At 39.5% G+C, this 22,846-nt stretch overlaps 1 protein-coding gene across 1 annotated transcript; it reads left to right on the top strand.

The window, feature by feature from the left end:
* The first annotated feature begins 12,568 nt into the window (after positions 1 to 12,568).
* On the top strand, positions 12,569 to 22,309 carry srsf5a (serine and arginine rich splicing factor 5a). The gene is made up of 8 exons (XM_039741221.1): positions 12,569 to 12,683; positions 15,895 to 16,036; positions 16,201 to 16,271; positions 17,465 to 17,581; positions 17,726 to 17,795; positions 19,701 to 19,774; positions 20,684 to 20,791; positions 20,870 to 22,309. Exons 2-8 carry the CDS (start codon positions 15,911 to 15,913, stop codon positions 21,141 to 21,143), a joined length of 840 nt encoding a protein of 279 aa, XP_039597155.1. The 5' UTR covers positions 12,569 to 12,683; positions 15,895 to 15,910; the 3' UTR covers positions 21,144 to 22,309.
* The last annotated feature ends 537 nt before the right edge of the window (positions 22,310 to 22,846 follow it).

Genomic DNA, 22,846 nt, shown 5'->3' with positions numbered 1-22,846 from the left:
TTGTTTAATTAACCAATTTCTCAAATCACATCGTAATTAAAGTAGCACGTTAAATGCTTTGTTTTGTATTTGATCTTCTATGTGCTCTATGTGTGTGAATCACTACTCACTTCTTAAACTGGCTCTCTTCCTCCAACTGGACACAGAATCCATTACATTCGTGATATTACAGCTCTCAGAATAACTAAAATACTGAGATGTATACGTGATATTTTTATGATGATAGGAGTTAAAGTACGTTATTAAACATGGGTTACACGGCGCAGTGATTGTGTGCGACCTTTGATGAAATAATTTATTGCAGCAGTACTCAGGGGCAGCTCTAGGCTTGTGGTGGCACTGGGCAGAGGAAGAATCGGTGGCTCCTTCGCCCGCCAATGTCAGTAAGGTAGCTTATGCATGGTGGATGGCCACGTCCGTTGCAGACACTGCATAGCCGCCTCGTGCTCATGACACAAGCATTTAACTTTTGCCGAAATTTGTTGCTGCGTTTTTACCTGTGTTGTTATTTTCTCTTTCTATTTTATATTCCTTGCTTTTCTTTCTCCAAATACCCAATCACCACACAATCAGCTCTGTAATAGAAGTTAAGCCATCTGTAGAGAGCGCTGATTCTTCAAACGTTTAAGGAACATTGAAATATCTTCGTAGTACATGTTTAATTATTTTATCCTTCACGACACTCCCAGTGAAGAATATAGATTATTTAAATGAAGTTAAAGTTTTATCTGTATAATATAATAAACATATTTTGCTGCATTTCACCTTAAAAATGATATCGTCATCATATGTAAATACGCTCTTTATAAAGTGGCTCAGGTTGTGCGATATTATAACTATAGTGCAAGTTTACAGTGAGGTGATTGTACTTATAAGTACAAACAGTTCTACAAGGTGCAATTGATTGAGTGCATTTAAAGTTCTTGGGATGAAACTGTTTCTGAACCGCGAGGTCCGTACAGGAAAGTCTTTAAAACGTTTTGCAGTGGCTGAGACAGCGTGTCATTGAAGCTATATACCGATAATTCTCTTTCCGATCAGCTGCTGCTGTGATTCGCACTCAGATACAGTGACATAAATACTCCGAGTGGTGCAGTGAGAGTAATATGGAAAAAGATGATCCACTGTGGCAACTCCTAACAGGAGGAGCTGAAAGAAGAAGGAGAAGGGAGAGTAACAACGCTAAAGCAGTTATGGTATTTGGAATACTATGGCTGTTCCCTGGACCATTATATTGTAACAAGTTAATTGCAATCAGATGTGTTGCACTAATAAACAATATGCAGTTAGTTTCAGTGTATTTATAAAGCCACGTCAGGAAAATAAGGTGTAACAACACAGGAACAGTAGCACTGCTTTGATGCTGGGTGCCGCCAGTCTGCAAAACCGAGCAGAGAACTTGCGTACGAAAAGGTATGAGGTACCGTGTAAAAGTGTGTGGCTTTACGCCAAGTGTAGGTTTTATACATCGCGATTTGAACGTGGAAAAGTTCTTGCGCAACATTTCTGTGCGTACGCACTGTTTATACATGAGGCCCCAGGACTCTAAAGACTTGGACCTTCATCCCTTTGCATAGATATCAGGAGCGCCACACACCCCTTTCCAGCAACCTCATGACCCCCCATGCTCTTCCAATCCATCTACTAACTTCGTAGGAAGAGTCACCAGAGACATAAATGTCGCAGCTGAGGTAAGTAAACCTCTCGACAAAGTCGTCATTCTTGTCAATTTCGACCACTCGGTTCTTGAAAATTTTAGACCCATCTCTAACCTGCCTTTCTTAAGTTCTGGAGAAGGCAGTCATGATGCAGCTAAATGACCACCTAAATAAACATGCTATTCTTGATAAATTTCAGTCGGGTTTTAGAACAAATCATAGCACAGAAACTGCACTCGTTAAAGTAGTAAATGATTTACGGGTGAATGCAGACAGAGGCCATTTATCTGTTCTCATCCTCTTAGATCTGAGTGCTGCATTTGACACCATTGATCATAATATTCTTAGAAATTGCCTTAGTCAATGGGTGGGCCTCTCTGGCAGTGTCTTAAATTGGTTTGAATCCTACCTGACAGGGAGAAAATTCTTTGTTAGTTGTGGTAATTACAACTCAAAGACACATGATATCCAATATGGTGTTCCACAAGGCTCTATCCTGGGTCCGCTGTTATTCTCAATCTAAATGCTTCCATTAGGTCAGATTATCTCAGGGCACAACGTGAGCTACCACAGCTATGCTGATGACACACAGCTGTATTTATCAATAGCACCTGAAGACCCCGATTCTCTTGATTCACTAGCACAATGTCTGACTTGTATCTCAGAATGGATGAATAGTAACTTTCTCAAGTTAAATAAAGAGAAAACTGAAATCTTAGTGATTGGCAATAATGGATACAATGAGGCTATTAGAAATAAACAAGATACATTAGAATTAAAAGTCAAGATGGAGGTAAAAAGCTTAGGGGTAATTGTTGACTGTAATCTGAATTTGAAATCGCATATTAATCAGATCACTAGGACAGCATTTTTTCACTTAAGAAACATAGCTAAAGTTAGACCGCTTATATCACTGAAAGATGCTGAGAAATTAGATCACGAGTTTGTTTTCAGTCGACTAGATTACTGTAACGCACTCCTCTCAGGACTACCCAAAAAAGACATAAATCGTTTGCAACTAGTGCAGAATGCAGCTGCTAGAATCCTAACTAGGAAAAGAAAATCCGAGCACATTTCTCCAGTTTGGACGTCACTATACTGGTTACTTGTGTCATTCAGGATTGACTTTAAAATTCTGCTTATGGTTTATAAAGCCTTAAATAATCTCGCCCCATCTTATATATCGGAATGTCTGACACCTTATATTACAAATCGTAACCTTAGATCCTCAAATGAGTATCTCCTTAGAATACGAAGAACAAAACTTAAAAGAAGTGGTGAGGCGGCCTTCTGCTGCTATGCACCTAAAATCTGGAATAGCCTGCCAATAGGAATTCGCCAGGCTAATACAGTAGAGCACTTTAAAACATGGCTGAAAACACATTACTTTAACATGGCCTTTTCATAACTTCACTTTAACTTAATCCTGATACTCTGTATGTTCAATCCATCATAAAAACAATTCATGGTGGCTCTAAAATCCGTACTGACCCCTACTGTCTCTTCTGTTTCTTTTTCCGGCCTGCGCCACCACCACCTACTCAAAGCATCATGATACTCCAACAATGATGGATGGATTAAAAGCCAGAAGTCTACGTGACCATCATCATCAAGTCCTTCCGTGAGAACCTTAAATCCAAAGAGGACTGTTTCATTTATGTTAGGTAGAATGCTCAGAGGGGACTGGGCAGTCTAATGGTCTGGAATCCCTACAGATTTTATTTTTTTCTCCAGCTGTCTGGAGTTTTTTTTTTTTTGTTTTTTCTGTCCACCCTGGCCACTGGACCTTACTCTTATTCTATTTTAATTAATGTTGACTTATTTTATTTTCTTACTGTGTCTTTTATTTTTCTATTCTTCATTATGTAAAGCACTTTGAGCTACTTTTTGTATGAAAATGTGCTATATAAATAAATGTTATTGTTGTTGTTGTTCTCTTTGCAGACAGACACTCTGCTGATGGCCATGCCTAAGAGGTCATTAAAGGCCTGGATCTTGGTTTTTTATCCAGTTCACTCGCAAGCCCAGAAAGTCAGACTCCTCACTCAGTCTCTCAAGAGCCCCAATCAGAGCCTCCATTGACTCCGCAAAGATCACAGCTTCGTCAGCAAAGTCAAGATCAGTGAATCTTTCTTCACCAACAGATGCCCCACAGCCACTGGATCCCCACAACCTTGCCCAATACCCAGTCCATACAAGCATTGAACAGAGTAGGAGTAGAACACACCCCTGACAAACCCCAGAATCAACTGGGAAAAACGCAGAGGTTCTGCCTCCACTCTGCACAACACTCACAGTACCATGTACAAGCTGGCCATGATATTCAGCAACTTTTGGGGGATCCAGCAAAGTCTCAGGATGTCCCACAGGGCAGCACAATCAACTGAATCAAATGTTTTACGTATAAACAAGGTGGTGGCTTTAAAGGCCAGTAAGGGAAGTGATGTCATCAGGACCGGAGCTGGAAGTGATGTCGTTGGCTGCCCCAGAGCCAGGCAGGATTTGCCTAGAATGGTCTGTAACAGATCGAACAGAGAGAATTAGTGCAATTTGCTACCCCCTGGTCTGGTATGGAATTACATGTACTCAAGTACTTCAGTTGTCTCCTAAACACGCGTGTGTGACAATATCCATATCTATATGTGTGAGTGTATATTGTGGCAGACGCCTGGGGACCCTACCCAGCTGGGATGCCTGGAAGGTCCACAAGAGGGACAATAGCGCCCTTCAACCATGAGAGGGCAGCTGCCCTGGTCTGCATAGCGGCCACCAGAACAGAGCTAGGAAGCTCATCCCTGTTGGGGCCTGTGGCCACCGCCAGGGGGTGCCCAGACGATTATGGAACCTTGGACAGCAGCACTTCCACCACACTTGGAAGTGCTTCCGGAAGGAATTCTAGGGACACCCGGAGTGCTTCTGGGTGCTCATGCGGCACTTCTGCCACACCAGGAAGTACCGCCAGAGGATTGTCACAGTGCACCTGGAGCACATCCGGGTACTGCATAAAAGGGGCCGCCTCACTCCAGTAGACGAGCCGGAGTCAGGAGAAGGAAGATGGAGCTTGTGGGGAGAGGAGTAGAGGCAGCAGAAGGATTCGAGGAGAAAGAAAGAAAGAAAGAAAGAAAGGAGTGTGTTTGCTGATTAAAGCATTGTGGTGTAGTTGCTTGTAATAAACGTGTGTGTTTTGGACATTTGGTGTCTGTCTGTCTGTATTCAGGGGCTGTCCTTCCAAATATATATGTACTGTATACACATATATATATACATAGTGACAGATAGGGGGCTCTGTCGTCCCCTTGAACCCTCAGACCAGACGCCAGACACCAGTTAAAAGTCCAATAATTATTTTTATTTGAACTAAACAGTGCACAAAGCACCCTCCACTCTGCTATACTCATACACAATAACAAATCCACAATACAATAATCAATCCTCCTCTCCCAGACGCATTGTCACTCTGCCACCCGACTTAGCTTGTCTGTCTGGGATCTCCCACAGTCTCTTATAGTCCTTGACCCGGAAGTGCTTCTGATCCCTCAGTCCATGTGATTATCCAGCAATTTCGGGTCAGGTGAAAACTGCTTTTCTTCAGCTTGGAAGTACGTCATTTCTTCGGATCACGTGACAGGGACGTACTTCTGGGCTGTAGGAAAAATAATCCTTGTTCCTCCCTGCAGCGCCCTCTAGTGGCCCCCATAGTATCCAGCAGGGCTGTGGATAAAAACTCCATTGTCCAGGATTCCCTGCTGGCATTCGGGGCACCTCCATGCTGCAGGGAGGGCTCCATCTGGCGGCCTGGGGGTATTGGCCGGGAATGGAGGTGCCCCGAAGACCAGTAGGGAGTCATGGACTTTGTAGTTTTTATCCTCAGTCCTGCTGGATACCACAGGGGCCGCAAGAGGGAGCTACAGGGAGGACCGAAGATTCCTTTGTGCCCTATAACCCAGAAGTGCGTCAGAGGAAGAGCGACGTGCTTCCGGGGTGAAGAGAAGAACTTTTTTACCCTACCCGGAAGTGATACAGGATCACATGGACTGGGATTGGGAACACTTCCGGATCAGGATATATAAAAGGACTATGACAGCTCCCAGATAGCGAGTATAGTGGAGGAGACGGTGCTTTGTGCACTGTGAAGATTTAATAAAGTCGATTATTCGACTTTTACCTGGTGTCTGGAGTGGTGGACAGGGGTTCAAGGGAGCGATAGCGCCCCCTATCTGTCACTATATATATATATATATATATATATATATATATATATATATATATATATATATATATATATATATTGTGGCAGTAGGGGGCGCTAGTGCTTCCTTGAACCCTCAGGTACGACTCCAGACACCGGATACAAGTCCAAGACTTTTTATTGTTTAATAATGTGCACAAAGCACCCTCCACACTACTCATAAGCTAACCCAACAACACCAACACTATTCTCCCCTCCTCGCCCAGACACTTCGCCCCTCTGCCTCCCAGCTCAGCTCAGTGTCTGGACTGGCTCATAGTCCTTTTATACACTCTGACCCGGAGGTGTTCATGTCCAATCAGACCGCAGTTCCTTATTCCTTCTGGGTCAGGGTAAACAATCCTTTTCTTCACCCCGGGAGCACGTCGTTCCTTCCTGTCACTTGACCATGACGTACTCCTGGGTTATAGGGCACACAAGAGCCCACGAGCCCCCCTACAGCGACTCCCGGTGGCCCCCAAGGTATCCAGCAGGGCTGTGTATAAATACTACATAGTCCATGAGGCCCTGCTGGAACTCGGGGCACGATCCTGCTGTCGGGAGAGCTCCTCCTAGCGGCCTTGGAGATTGTAGAGACAGTAACTTTATTCAAACACTTTAAACGAACATATGTCTCTTTCAAAAGTAAAACAAACACCATGTGACGACAGAGGTGACAGTTCCATCTCTCAATTACAAGAATGCAAAAACATCTTCCTCATCATAGGGGTGTGCGTGAGGAGCGGGACCCCCAACAGGAGTACAGGATGTCTGGAGGAGGAGAGAAAGACAAAGCAAAGAGCCAAAAAGGACAGGTACTGTATAGGCTTTTAAATATGTGACGCGCCACGCAAGAAGCACACAGCACAGTCACAGCAGCAGCCCAAAAGCTAGCGGAGCAAAGAGGAGGCAAACTGTATTTGTTCCCATTGTATCAGTGTTGAAGGAAGGGGGTTTCGGGGGAGCGACCCCCTTACTTCTTCACAATATATCTATACTAATAAAAGGCAAAGCCCTCACTGACTTACTGACTGACTGACTGACTGACTCACTCACTCACTCACTCACTCACTCACTCACTCACTCACTCACTCACTCACTCAATCACTAATTATCCAACTTCCTGTGTAGGTAGAAGGCTGAAATTTGGCAGGCTCATTCCTTACAGCTTACTTACAAAATGTGGGCAGGTTTCATTTTGAAATTCAACTCGTAACGGTCATAACTGGAACCTACTTATGTACATATATACTGGCCATAGCCTGTAGCTTGGTCGCCGTGTGAGGCGGAGTTGCATCCCTCATCGTCATGCCTCCCACATAATTGAGTGCCTGCCCATATAAGGCCGTCCGTCAGCGGCAATCCAATAGAAACACTCTGCCGCTAAATATTTGCGGGTGAAGGACTGTGTTTATGAAAACGAAGATGAGATGGTCAGGGTGGTGTTTGGCACAAACTCAGCAAAACTGCAAGGTCTTAGCTAACATTAAATAAAGCCATGGACATTGCACGAGATAGCACAAGCACAGCTGAGAACCTTCGATGCATGTACTCCGAGTGGCTCACGTGAATTGACTGTGAACGCAGTACGCAGAGAACAAGGAAGAGCTCCAAAGAGAGCTGAACAAAAAATGGATTACATAATTGAGAAGGCAGCAAAAGAATATGAAGCTAGTGACGCATAAAAGTATATTCATAAGTGCAGCTACTGCGGAAACAAAGCACACGGTGGAAAAAGTCAATGTCCAGCTAAAGGAAGACATTGTAAAAAAAACCCGTGCATGCAGTGTGTGATGTCTCAAATAAAGAGGAAGATGAGCTGTTTATTGATGCAGTAAGAAAGGAATCAATGAATGAAACCTGTTATCTTTACAACGGTTGACAAACACGGAATGTAACTTGAACACAACACATCCTCCAAATACAAACCTCATTGAAAGAAATAATAATAATCAAATCCTTGATGACATCAACACTCATAACAGTCACAAAACAATTACATTGGCAATCATGTTACGTTATTTTTAAAATGTTCCCTTTTCTTTTTCATAACTTCTTTAACACACTACTTCTCCCCTGCGAAGCGCAGGTATTTTGCTATATATATATATATGGTAGGAATGTAAGTTAAATTTAGTCATCATTGCATAAATTTTTCTATACCATAGAAATTTAAAGACTAAATTCAACTTACATTCCTACCAAAGATATTTCTGTCGACTAAATAGAACCTACTTATATCCAAATAGAACTTGAAAAGATATATTTTTTTGAATCTGATCGCACATTTTAGATCGACTTGACGTGCACTACATCGAGCCTCCGTGCTATTGTGCTCTCTCTTGCCTGCCTCAATAAGTCACCGTTGCTTCGCTCTTACTTTTTTACCATTCATTTAATCATGGCTAGTCGTGAAAAAATTAGAAAATGAAAGGAGGATTACACTGAGTATGGCTTTACCAAAACAATTATTGATGGCGAATAAAGTATCCATTATTCATAAAGCTTCAATTGGTGATCTGTTTTTCTGCATTAACCTCATATTTTTTCATACTTCTGCTTAAACCAAAGGGGTGCAAAATCGGGATCATCCGTCACAGGGGGTGCGAGTGTAAAATGAATCGGGAAGCGCTGATATATATGTATGTGTGTATATATATATATATATATATATATATATATATATATATATATATATATATATATATATAAATAGTTTTACTGTTAAATATTGCAAAGAGTATGAGGCACGTGTTTCGCCCTAATTCTGGGCTCATCAGGCGTACACACTCATTGTACCCCCTCTCGGGAATCGAACCTCGGACATTAGCGCTAGAGGCAAAACCTCTTGTGTTGCACCACGGTGTGTGGTTCATTTATTTGACAGTATGTAGATCGGGGTATATATATATAATCCTGCCATGGAGTTGGTTGTAGTGCGTGCGAGGACGCTCGGAGCGCTTGCAGTGCATTCAGTGGCCTCGTAGAGTTCCTCATATCGGCTTCTATTCAATCAATGGGTCTGAATACGGTGACGTTGCCGTATGCCTACTAGAGGGCCCTACTGACACCAACTTAAAATCTGATTGGTTGAAGCAACAGGTTAATCGACATTTATTCTGTGTTAGAGTGCCTGCACAACGGAATGTGAAGGCCTCTCTGCCTGGCAACAAATGATGGCTGAAATGTGGTTGGTTAAATGCTTTAATACGAAAATACATGCCTGGAAGCAGCACAAACATCGGAAAAACTATGAAAGGAAGCGGACAGACTATATTGAATCTATACTAATAAAAGGCAAAGCCCTCACTGACTCACTCACTCATTCATCACTAATTCTCCAACTTCGAAATTCTACACGTAACGGTCATAAAGGTCGACAACGTCCGCCATGTTGAATTTTCTTATTTATGGCCCCATCTTCACGAAATTTGGTAGGCGGCTTCCCTGCGCTAACTGAAACCGATATACGTACTTATTTCGGTGGTATGACGCCACTGTCGGCCGCCATATTGAACTTTCCAACATCACTAATTTTCCAACTTCCCATGTAGGTAGAAGGCTGAAATTTGGCAGGCTCATTCTTTACAGCTTACTTACAAAAGTTAAGCAGGTTTCATTTCGAAATTTTACGCGTAACGGTTATAACGGTTGACAACGTTCGCCATGTTGAACTTTCTTATTTATGGCCCCATTTTCACGAAATTTGGTAGGTGGCTTCCCTGCTCTAACCAAAACCGATGTACGTACTTATTTCAGTGGTATGATGCCACTGTCGGCCGCCATATTGAAGTTTCCAATGTCACTAATTCTTCAACTTCCCGTGTAGGTAGAAGGCTGAAATTTGTTACTTATTTCGGTGGTATGATGCCACTGTCGGCCACCATATTGAACTTTTCAACGGTCTTTGTTACTTATGGGCCCATCTTCAAGAAATTTGGTATGTGGGTTCCCAACGCTAACTGAATCCTACTTACGTACATATATACGTCCATAGCTTGCAGTTCTGTCACCGTGTGAGGCGGCGTTGGGTCCCCCATCCCAACACCTCCCACGTTGTTGGCTGCCTGCCTATATAAGACTGTCCGTCGCTCCAGTCTCTACATTCCCTTCCTTGCTTTGCCACGGGATTCACGTCTCCCTGCTGATGACTACAGCCTTTTTATTTAATCTACGGCTTCTCCGCTGTTTTATTGTTCATTTATTACGATTATAGTTATTGTTTAGGTATTTTAGACTTACTTTACATTGTTCACGTACCCATTTCCTTTATCATTCCAACCGTACCCCCATTAACATGTCTATTGAGGTGATCACCATCGATCAAAGAACTGTCACTTACCAAGTGGTTTCCATGCCCAGAGATGGAACCTGCCTTTTCCATTCTCTTTGGTACATATTGCACAGCTATATCAGGCTCACTCTTGATATCCGGAGGAACATTGTGTCTTATGTATTGAATGACTGGGACAGGTTCAAGGAGTGGACTGATGATGGTACAGGAGATAATTATACTACACAGGAGCACTATAAGAGTGAAATGCTTAAGCCCTTCACCTATGCATCTGCATGTGAGTTGATGGCTGCCGCTGAATTGTTTGGTTGTCGCTTTCAAGTGTACCGAAATGGCCAAATATTTTATACCTTTTGACAACCGGCAATACCTCTTAAACATCTTAGATTGACAGGTGACGATTTCAGTAGTGGACACTTTGATGTTTATGAATGTTTAAACTCTCAAAAGCTGGATGTGAAGTTATCGATGAAACCGGTTGTATACTTACAACGCTTGAAAGATGCCGAATGTCTCTTCAACACAAGTCCTACAAATACTGTTGTAATTGAAACAAACTATGAAACTCAAACCGATTATGACAGCAGCAATCCAAGCTGTGAGATTTGAAACAAGATTACTCTTCACATGGACAACTGTACGTTGCGTGCTTAAGAATAAGCTCAGTGCACAGCTTGGTCATATTACAACCGGAGGGCTGAACTCACAATGTGGTATACAAAGAGATCCTTAACAAATAATTATTGGTATATTTTCTCTTAGTTTCAAAAGGTTTAATTTTTTTCTTAATAAAAATTTTAAGGCAGTACTTCGCCGCTGCGAAGCACGGGTATTTTGCTAGTTATTTAATAAGTATTCATGGACAAAATATAATTAACATCATTTTGTGATTCAGATATTTTAACTTATGAATATGCTAAGCACAGTCCTTGACCCGCAAATATTTACCTTATATGGGCAGGCACTTAATTACGTGGGAGGCGTGATGATGCGAGACGCAACTCTGCCTCCCACGGCCATCGAGGTGCGTCTATTACAGTATATGGACGAACCTGACCTGGTTCAAGCATATCAGCATCTTGGTGAAGAAGGCACATAAACATCTGTACCAACTCAGGGATTTTAGGTTGCCCTTCCAGATACTAAAAAACTTACAAATCCACCATTGAATGTATTCTGACAGGAATTGGTTGGAAACTGGTTTGGAAATCACGTGATCTACATAGCTAAATGCATCACTCAGTGTGCATTCTTCAACTTACAGGACATCTGCACCAAATGATGCTGGACCAAGGCAAAGAAAATTACCAGTGACCCCAGCCATCCAAACAATGGCCTCCGCTCCATGCTGCAGTCAGGTAAACGCTATGGCTGTCTGAAGTCCAAATCAGAGACACTGAGAATGAGCTCCTGCCTGCAATCCAACTGTATCCTAAATGAGGACAGTGCTCAGAGCTACATGGAGTTAACTGTCTTCTAGGTTTGGTCCTAGTGTGTGTGTGTGTGTGTGTGTGTGTGTGTGTGTGTGTGAGTTCACCCTGTGATGGACTGATGTCCTCTCCAGGGGTTGTTCATGCCTTATGTCCTACACTTGCTGTTCTCCGACCTCCAAAACTCAAGTGAAAATTAAATTTCCCTTTGGGGATTAATAAAGTATAACCAAAAATATATATATATATTTTTTTTTTTTTTGGGGCGGCACGGTGGCGCAGTGGTAGCGCTGCTGCCTCGCAGTTAGGAGGCCCGGGTTCGCTTCCCGGGTCCTCCCTGCGTGGAGTTTGCATGTTCTCCCGTGTCTGCATGGGTTTCCTCCGGGCGCTCCGGTTTCCTCCCACAATCCAAAGACATGCAGGTTAGGTGGATTGGCGATTCTAAATTGGCCCTAGTGTGTGCTTGGTGTGTGGGTGTGTTTGTGTGTGTCCTGCAGTGGGTTGGCACCCTGCCCAGGATTGGTTCCTGCCTTGTGCCCTGTGTTGGCTGGGATTGGCTCCAGCAGACCCCCGTGACCCTGTATTTGGATTCAGCGGGTTAGAAAATGGATGGATGGATGGATATTTTTTTTTTGGTAATTTGAGCACTTATGAGATTGTGCCTAAATTCACTGTGCCATTGTGAAATTCTTTTGAGTTAATAATTAAGTTAATAAAGCTATTGAGTTAATAAAGCTATTGTAATAATCATAACCTGCATTTCTTTTTTACATGCGTTCAATTGTAAACCTACTTTTTGCCTACTGTAAATTACTTATGCAAGAGCACATCCTTACCGCTAGATGGCGCAATGGCTAAAAAACACCACGCCGCCTTTCATCCGTTTCTTTCCTTGTCTCGATTTCTCGTTGGCGGATGGATTTTTTCCTTTCGTATATTTCTATCTCTGCCGGTCGCCATTTTGCAGCAGATGTCCGTGGGCGCGTAGGTAAACGGTGGTGTAGTTATTGCTGCAGCTTTTTTTGGTTGGTTAGTGATTGCGTCTCAGAGTTTATTGGCTGGAATTATTGTTGGTAAGACTGTGCTTTTAGTAAAGATGAGATTATTTTGTTAAAGTGTAGTGTTTTTGCGATTCTGTTATGTTTTTGATGAGTAGGCCTTTCCCCACTCTTATGAAAAGTGAGTGCAACGTTTGTGTTGAAGAAATAATTCGAATCCGTGTCTGTTAGCTCTCTGATTGGAAAAATGTTTTCTAAACGTATCTTTTAAATACAAACGAATATGTAACGGGTCAATACTGTGCTTATTTTGTGGGCTTTAAACTGGAATGGAAAGTAGGTCAAATGCAGTGCGGGGCTTATTTGAATGTATGCTGCTTGCTACAGAGGAATTGTTAAAATACGTTATTTTTTGACATGTTAAATGTCGTAAAGCTTAAAAACGAGTATATATTTGTGTTTATGCGCAAATCTTAAAACGGCACTGGTGGCGATATGTGTTACTTTAGTGGTTAACATTTTTTAATCGTACCATTCGAAATATTTAAATGTCTATGTCTCTAAGGGAACACTACGGTTTTAAAATTGTGTTTCGGTCGTGTTTGCTATCCTAACTGCACGATTAACGTGCCAGATCTGTTCTCATCTGGTTTATTTTCGGCACACCCAAGGTCACGAGACGCCGAGAGTCGCCTGCGATATTTGCATTTTATTTAAATTAGGGGCGGGGATTCCCTTTTCTCCCAGGCTCCGCTTGGGCGGCGGTTGTGTACTTTTTTTTTTTTTAATTCATTTATCTGTTTATGTTAAGCAATATAAACACATATAATATAACATAAACGGACAGATCTTAGGTTAGCTTCAACCAATAACAGTGTCAGGGTTACAGAATATAATCGACTATGAAAAGTTTACAAGATTTGAACAAGTATACATTTTGCGTCGTGCTTCTATCTTTACTTTCTGAAATAGTCCGTAGATAACACGTTAGATGGTGTTTAAACATGTGTCGATATACTTTTACAACTAAGTGTTGAAACATAGGGTTTACTTCGGATTTTTTTTTTACATATAATAGTGCCGATGTAGTAAATACTTTTTAATATTCATTGGGCCTGTAGTTTAATGCTATATGTATTTTTTTCAAAATCATTGGCCGTATTAGTCTTTTTATGCATGTTTAACTCCACCCAGGGTGTCGTGATACCAAAAATTCATATTTCTATACTTAGTATTGAAATTGATATCGTATCCTGATGCAATAGATAAAAATTCGATACAAATTAAATTGTAATTCTGTATGCACTGAAATCTACAATAAAATCAAATTAAAGTTTTGCACCTTAAAGCCTATAAATGAACTACAGTAGTAATCAGTAGCCTGGGTGTTAATTTTTATGCGCTTATCCCAGAAATCTCCAGATCCCTTTCACTTGCCATCGTAATATTATATAGGCATATGTGAATTTTGAGCAGGGCCTGCGTCAGAATAGTAAAAACCGCCAAACCACAATCGTTCCGTGCCAAGGAGCGTTTATTGTAATACACCACAAAGTGAAATGCACCTCATTGCAGCATTCCCACAGACGCCCAACAGTCGACAGATCCAGTCGACTTTCACTTCGGTCAACATCCTGCGATTCAGTGACTGCTTGAGACACTCAGTATATGAGCACACAGAGGAGTAGTGCCACTGTTTAAGCAATTGAACACTGGAAAGTTATAGCATCTTAGATTATTTAGAAAATATGATAATGAAAATATAATTTTTAAATATTACATAATTCGGGAAAGTAACGTGCTACAGCAGCAGCACGTTGTGGAGAGAGTTTTAAAAATCGAACTGAGCGATGGGTCTTCCTGTTTAGGAGTTTTGCCAATGACTGAACAACAGCAAAGAAAATGCCTGCAGGGAACATGTAAATTCTATCTTAATACATTAAATAGGTGACAAAAAAAAATGTTCTAACCTGTAGAAAAACAAACCTGCCCCTACCTCAAATCCAGCAGTTTACAGGCTTGTATTGGGTAATGTTTCTTTTTGGTTGAAATAAGATGCTATAAGAAGCATGGCTGCAACTCCGGTGATGCACATTGGTAGTGTAAGAGGCACAACTGACAAAAGCCAGAACGAACCGGAAATGAATTTGTAATGTGCACTGCAGAAGTGATACCATTGGACAAAAGTTAATGTACTTAATGAATATTTTATTACTTTTGGCAGCCTTAATTGGACATTTATTTATATAGCACATTTTCATACAAACAGTAGCTCAAAGTGCTTTACATAATGAATAGAAAATTAGAAGACACAGTAAGAAAATAAAATAAGTCAACATTAATTAAAATAGAATAAGAGTAAGGTCCAATGGCCAGGGTGGACAGAAAAAACAAAACAAAAACTCCAGACGGCTGGAGAAAAAAGTAACATCTGTAGGGATTCCAGACCATTACACTGCCCAGTCCCCTCTGGGCATTCTACCTAACATAAATACATGGACATAACTAAGATAAATGTTGAAAGGTTTCCAGAGTATTGTCACAAAAAGTATAGGGTGGTCCAGATCTAATTAGGCAATTTTCATTACCCTATAACTTAAGTTTATTACATAGAAAATCACCCGAAAAATCCTAGACCATCGAAGTGTGCGTACTGACGACATGAAGAATCGCTTCCGCGCTGAATTGGAATCGTCCCTGCATAAATTGGTCATCCAGACGATCTGCCTAATTAGATCTGGACTAACCTGTGCAATTATAATCTGTACTTAAGCTTTTATTGGATAAATTAAATAAATTGTGACCTCCTTGATTTCATTAGTTATACATTATGTATTGGGCATTGTCCAAATTTTTTCCAGTCTGTTTTCCAAATACATACCAATATACTGTAACAACAAGCATGTGGTTATCTTGCAGTAATGACCTTAAAATTATTACATCAATAATTGAAAATATCATTGTCCTGTGATTTACAGCTATGAATTTTTGTAATGTCTCTTTTGGACTGCCCTTGTCTTCTTAAGGGTCAGTATTTCTTTAGGAGTTGCATTTGTTACAGTACAGTGTTCATCAAGATTAACAAATTTATGAAAACCTATGCAAGTGGTTGTGTACTTCAACCATGTAAACGTTTTCAACTTTTTACTTCTTAACTATTTTTTTTTAATTCAAAGATTTATTGATGTATAACTGGAAAAAAAAGTTTGTTAAAAGATTCTCAAATTTTTGCTCATTCTTACATCAAAATAGTTTTAATCTAAGTTGTTCTTTTTATTTCTTTCAGGCAGTGAGCCGAAAAAATGAGTGGTTGTCGTATATTTATTGGTCGGCTAAGTCCCCACGCTAGAGAGCGCGATGTGGAGAAGTTTTTTAAGGGCTATGGTCGTATCAGAGAAATCAACTTGAAGAATGGCTTTGGTTTTGTGGTAAGTTTTACCCCAAAACTTTGGTTAACAGGTGTGTGTGTGTGTGTGGTGTTTTTTGTGTCTGGGTTCAGAATATTTTGCATCACTGTGCCAGTAAAGAGATTTTGAAACCCATTGTAGTAAGGGGAGAATAATTTGTTAATGATTAATGTTTTACTCTTCAGGAATTTGATGACCATAGGGATGCTGATGATGCTGTGTACGAACTGAATGGAAAAGTTTTGTGTAGCGAAAGGTCAGTTGTTGAAATATGTGTTGACCTCTTAAACAAGAATTTGGTGTTTGTTGTTTTCTACTTGAGTATCGTTAATCAAAACCTCACGGGGACAGGAGTATATTTTGGTTTCATAGCTTTCCTTGTTTTCATTTTACACTTCATAGCTTATAGCATATAGTCATTTGCATGAACTTTGAATTTTTGAAGTTCATGCAAATGAAATATGAAACATTTAGCTTAAAACCTACATGTAAAATAACTACCATGATTAAACAGCCAGTTTAAAGGAATATTCCATTAAAAAATAGGCTGAGTTTTGTTTTTTGAACATTTTCAAGTAGACTTGGACCTAGGGTTTTTTTTCTTGTTTTTTTTTTTTTTTTTGCTTTAAAGGAAACAAGCAGTGCCAACGTTGGACACCAGCAAATGGTATCAAAACACCCATGGAAAATAACCTTGCATTACTTGGGTTGCATTGTCAGTGTCAAGTAAGCCAGTCGTATGCATGGGAAAGGTGCTAGATAAATGTATTGTTATTAAATTATTGAAAAATCTATTCCTTTGGTTAAACAAAATGCTTTTAATTTGAAGAGGAGACTCTTGGCCAGTATTATGGAGAAGATACAATTCTTCATTTCAGAAGAAAAACCCCTTATGAGGGCTTCAGAGTTGTAGGCTATCTTGGCTTTAGTAAAGAATTAATCAACATTTTAACCAAAAAATGCTGTTGCCAACATTGGCAGTACCTGCTTCCATTAAAATAAACTGACTGCTTTATTCTGGATGGAAACATTGCAATAATTGTTGTTCATCCATCACTGTAAGCCATATGGGGTAGGTAGCATTAAAAAAAAATTAATTGGTGTCATATTCCTTTAATAAATCTAACTTTGTCGAGTTTTAAGGTTGATGTGCGATGTGTAAAGATAAAGGAATTCTGTAATTAAATACCAGTTGAATGACAAAAAACTTCAGTCTAAAAAAGTTTAATGAAAATTTGTATTTTTACTTTTTTTTTTTCCTCTCGGTGGAATTGCATGTTGTAAAATGGGAATACATGTCGATAAAATTATGTAATTTTTTAAATTGCAAACCAATATGAAATGGAAACTGATCATGAGTACATATTTAATGACTTTTTTTAAAAATCTACCTTAATATGCTTATCATTGATTTGTAATTCTGTTTAAAATGTTTTCTGTTCTGTATAGAGTCACAGTAGAGCATGCCAAGTCTCGGAGAGGCAGAGGCGGTGGAGGTGCTGGTGGTGGAAGCAGGTTTCCTCCTCGTTTTAATAACTATCGCCAATCCAGAAGTGGCAATTCACGGTAAGTAATGTATAAAGGCCTTTTAGCATGCAGCATAGATATGAATAGTTCACAGTATTGGTTCTGTAAGCATCCCTGTTTCTTAAATGCAGTAGGTGTCAATTGCTTTATTTTAATCCTTCTACATGTGTGCATTTTTCTTAGCTATGGCCCTCCTGTGCGTACGGAGCACAGAATCATTGTTGAAAACTTGTCTTCTCGAATAAGCTGGCAGGTAAGTAGTTCATTGATTACAGTGCAGGCCTTTTCAGTTTTATTGTAGTCACTTTACGTATAAGCTGATGTTAAGGTGTGTATCAAAATTGTGAATGTTTCAAGGTAATTTGGTTTTCTAATACAATTGCATTTTGCTTTTACCACAAGTCTAATTAGACGTATTATATAGACATATTATAGATCAAATTAATGGTGTTCTTCGATATAAATGTAGAACATTTACAAACCTTGGAACATTCTCAGTTTCCGTTTGTCTTAGTCCTTAGACACTGGAAAATAAATTGATTTTTTTTTTTTTAATTTGGCAATGTATAGTCAGCATAATTTTGGTTTACGTCAAATTGGCCATTCATTTTCCATGTTTGTAAGCTATTTTCCTAACTTAAGTTCATTTTGAACTTTTTTTTAACAGCTGTTATCTGGTATCTCCTGCAGAGTTGCATTGCCAACCTCCTGCATGTGAAATATCGGAGGGGAATGGCTGAATAGCAACCTTTGCTGGTTTCTGTTCTTAATAGTGTTCATTTGGTGCCTCTACACACAGTGCTGGAGATCTATATCTTGGCTGGGGCCCCCTAGTGGGTGAAAGTGGTCTAGCACAGGTCAACCTTAGGAGGTCCATAGCTGGAATCTGGAGGGTCTGTGGTCTGGCTTCCCCGTCTGCAGTTGTTTCATTTGATTCTATTACTGGCGGAAGGGGGTTGTGTACGGTTGAAGCCCCGGTACTCTGGTGGTTCCTTTCATGTGGAAGTTGGATTCCGAAACTCAAAGCCACGTCCGTTTCTCAAAGGCTAATCACGGCTTGCTCTGATTTCTATTTGGACAAGTGGTCTTTTGCTTAAGGTCTGCCCTGGGTACTAAATGGTAAGTAGCGCAATAGCTAATGTGATTTTGATAAAGTGTAGTGGGAGGCAATATTCTGTAATAGCACTCTGTCGAGTAGGTAGGAATTTTTTTCCTTCCTAGTATTCCAGGCATCCATCTCTTTAGCTGTTAAATTTTAATTGTAGATATTTGAAGGATAAAAGAAGACTGTGTTTTAAGTTTTGAATGGGTTTTGTGCACGCCACTTAGGTCATTTAGACTAAGTGGCACAAATAAAGGCATTGGCTCAAATATGGCTGATGCCGGCCCTTTTTTTTTTATGTAAGCTATAATATTTTTGAGGAGTAATTGTACAAACAGTAAATTTCAGGGGTACTAAATACAATCTCTAGGCTTTCTAACAAGAAATATTCCAAGGTGAAATTTTCTCAAGCGTAGTCCGCTTGTTTCTATTAAATTTTAGAATTGGTTTAGTAAACAGTATAGCATATCTGTTAACATATGATACTTGAAAGGATTTTTAAACAAGTCCATTTTGAAGTTACTGAGCACTTTTTGTTACACTTGGTAAAAAGACAAATGGGTGGATGGCAAATGTTGGTTTTTATTTAATATTATGGTAATGTAACTTTTTAATGAGGTAGTTTCATCTAAGGTATTTTACCACCTTAGATGTTTTGGGGATGTAGGAAATAGTGATAGGTTATAGTAAGTAGACCATTTAATGTATTATGGCCACACATGTACTTTTGCTCAGTCATAGTTCAGAAATTATGGCAAAACAGTACATATTTCTTCTGCAACCTATTTTTTTCTGGCATGCATACCTGTAGAAACATTTTATATTTGTTAAAATTTAGCTGCATATAGTTTGCCAGACATTTGGAATTTCCCAGTCCTTCATTTATGGAACATCTGGCACATTTGTGAGAACATTTAGAGTACCTTAAATGTGTACACTCGTACTGATGATGGTGTGAATGCAAGAATCGTTTTCTTCCAGAACTGTACTAGTAACATGTATTTGAGACTTAAATTTCAGGGTTTATTTTTATTTTTTTTTTCTTCTTTTTTTAAGGATCTGAAAGACATGATGAGGAAAGTTGGTGAAGTTACATTTGTGGATGCTCACAGAAGTAATATGAATGAAGGGTATGTAATTTAAAATCTTGTTTGTCTCCACACCTGTAAACGTGTAGTAATGAATCCTGCAGTTTTTTTTCTTAGCGGAGAATTTGAAGTAATGCTTGCAAAGTTGTTTATTGAGTTTGGTTGAAAATATTCTACAGGGTTGGGTCAGATTTTTGATTTGGGTTAGTTGAGAAAGGGAGAGGGGTTCCTTAATGTAGTCTTAAGACAATGTTAATTCATTTTAAACATCTGTGATGGAATGTGTGATCAAATCCACTTTTACCCTAGAACCATAATCATGAGCATTAACATTTAATACTTAAGGTAGTGTGGACAATTTAAAACTCTGTACAGTTTACTCAAACCTAAGACATTCTTTGTGTCTTTTGATTTTTCTTGCAATGTTTTATATTTAACCTAAATTGTCTGAATGTGAATAGTGTGTTCTCCCCTTTAGCAAAAAAAAAAAAAAAACCTGTTGGATGAAATGCAAGGTTTTTTTTTATGTCTTTAATATCTTAAACTTTGGATTTAATTTGGGTGTTCATCTTAGGTAAAATGATTTGTATTTGGACACATCTAACTTTACACATTAGTCTGTCAGCTCATCCCCCAACCCCCCAAATATGGTTCAGATTGGTTAAGTATAAAAAAAATACTTTTTTGGTGTAAACTGTGCGAGGTGAGGATTCAAAGGTTCATGATGGGATGTTTTTTTGGTTTAAGCAGTCAAGGCATCACCAGTTTTTTGGGTATGTCAGCATATTGATTTTTAGTATCTTGAGTGGAAAAATAACTTGGATCAGTTTTCCTGGCTTAATGAACACCTAAACTACTAAAAATTGCTGTAGTAGATTCTGTGTGTTTGGTACAACTAATTTAAGTGATCTTGGTATTACTTTGGAGTGTAAACTTCTGTTTCATTTTTAGGGTTGTTGAGTTTGCATCTCGCAGTGATATGAAGAATGCAATTGACAAACTAAATGGAACTGAACTAAATGGGCGTAAACTTAAACTCTCTGAAGATCGCAAAAGGCAGTAGGTGTTAAATTTAAAAAGGTGTCTTTGTGTATCGTACCAAAACTTGCTGCTTAAAGTTTAAATGTATTCTTTTAGGAGCAGAAGTCGTTCCCGTTCCAGGAGCTACTCCAGATCCAGAAGCCGATCCAGAAGTCGTTCAAAATCTCGGAGCAGGAGTCGAAGCCAGAGCAGAAATCGTAGTCGAAGCAGATCCCGCTCAGTCAGTCGAACCCCTGAGAAAAAAACACAGCGATCTGATCCCCATTCTCCTTCTCGATCTAACTCTCAGTCACGTTCTCGGTCAAGATCCCCAGCCGAAGAGAAAGCTCAGTCGAGATCAAGATCGCCTTCTGTCGAAAGCCAGCACTAAAGGTTTCCTGCACCACTGGTTTTTCCCAGGAGATCTAGGTGCTTACATATGTGGTTGGAATGAGCATTGTATGATTAAACTTTGAATAGTTGAAATGAAAATGTTTAATTGGTGCCCTTAGTAAATTTACCAAATGCATAGATTGTAAGTCTAGTGTTTGGGTACTAATATATGTTTTAAATCATTCCCTGATGTTGACTGTAAGAATCTTGTCTATTTACAAATGAAAGAAAGCATTTGTCTGGCAAGTCTTAGTATTTCTAAAACATTGTAAACTGTATATAAAGCTCTGTTTATATTCCTTTATGTGCTATAGCTGGGCGGCAGCTCCTCCCCCACCCGACCCCCAGTTCCAAACCCCTAAAGCCGTGACATTTGTTGACTATTATAGCAAATGTAAATTCTTAAGGTGTTAGCATTACACAGAGCTGCATCAAAACTTGGCCCACACTTTCCAGCGTTTGTGAAATTGGGTGCTGAACTTAGGAGTCTATACTGCAGAGTGGAGGTTAAGTTGAAGACATACTCTGCCTTCAGTTGGAAAGCAAATGCCCAGTCTTAAGAGTAATATGTCCAGCTTGCATTAATGTGCCCTTGATTATGGTAATAAGTTTATACATTTTGAAGGTTAGAACTGTGAATAGAGTAATAGAAAACTTGACACTTCGGTTTTTTTGTTTTTTCATCTTTCAGAAGTATTGTTCGACAGTCATGATGTATACAGAGTTTTGCTGTAAATGTTTTTTGTTTTGTGATTTTTTTTTTATTTTTTGGAGGGATGAGAATTTACTTCCACAATGTTACCTAGATAATGCCAGAATTTATTTCTCTGAAAGAAATAGAATGGACCACGAAGTGCTTTGCAATATTTAGAGCAAGAAATATCTGTTATGCTTGACCCCACTTCTTTCTGTCGTCTTTAATGTTACATGCTGTTAACTCATACTTTGTCTTCTCCCTCAACATCTTGTCATTTAAAGGATTGTCATTCTGAACTTTCAGATTGAGCAAATTGACAAATCTGACTTCTTTTACATCCCTGCAGTCTGAAATTTTTTTTTGTGGGGTGTGGTTTTTTTTTTTTTTTTTTTTTTTTCTCCCCATCTTTTGCAATGTCATTAAAATTTGCTGTGAATTTTGTTAAAATAAAATCTGTAGATAATCTATAGAGGTTTTTGTTCAAATGTTTGGAGCTGTGACCCCATTACCACATGAATTCCAGCAGCGTACATTGGGTTTTTTTCCCCATAATGTATAAAATGCTTTATTTAAGAACACATTTTACCATGGTTAATATAAAAAAATGTAGAAAATGTTAACTGTCAGCCTGCTTTTATTAAATAAATTGTTAGTTGCTTTATTTGTTAATGTGTAGGGCCCACTTTGAGCTGAGTTGAGATGGCAGGTGAGATTTTTTGTTCCACACAAGTAATGTGGTTTCCAAGTCTTCAAAAGTTCATTGTTTGTGGAGGGCTTAATTAAAAATGGTTAGAATCTTGTATTTAACTGAAAACAGTTCACAATACTGATCAGCTGCAATGTCAAAGCCAGGTGAAGTGAATAACCTTGATTATCAAATTAGATTGTCGACTGCCAAAGGGGTGTGGGGTAGTTTAGGCAGCAAGTGAAAAGGAGTCCCTTGAAGGTGATTTGTGGAAACAGGAACAGTAGTCAAGTGTGAGGATCTTGCCTCCACAACTTTG

Source organism: Polypterus senegalus, chromosome 18 (genome assembly GCF_016835505.1).
Source record: "Polypterus senegalus isolate Bchr_013 chromosome 18, ASM1683550v1, whole genome shotgun sequence".
In the NCBI taxonomy this organism is placed as follows: Eukaryota; Metazoa; Chordata; class Cladistia; order Polypteriformes; family Polypteridae; genus Polypterus; species Polypterus senegalus.
This window is presented reverse-complemented; position numbering and strand designations above follow the sequence as displayed.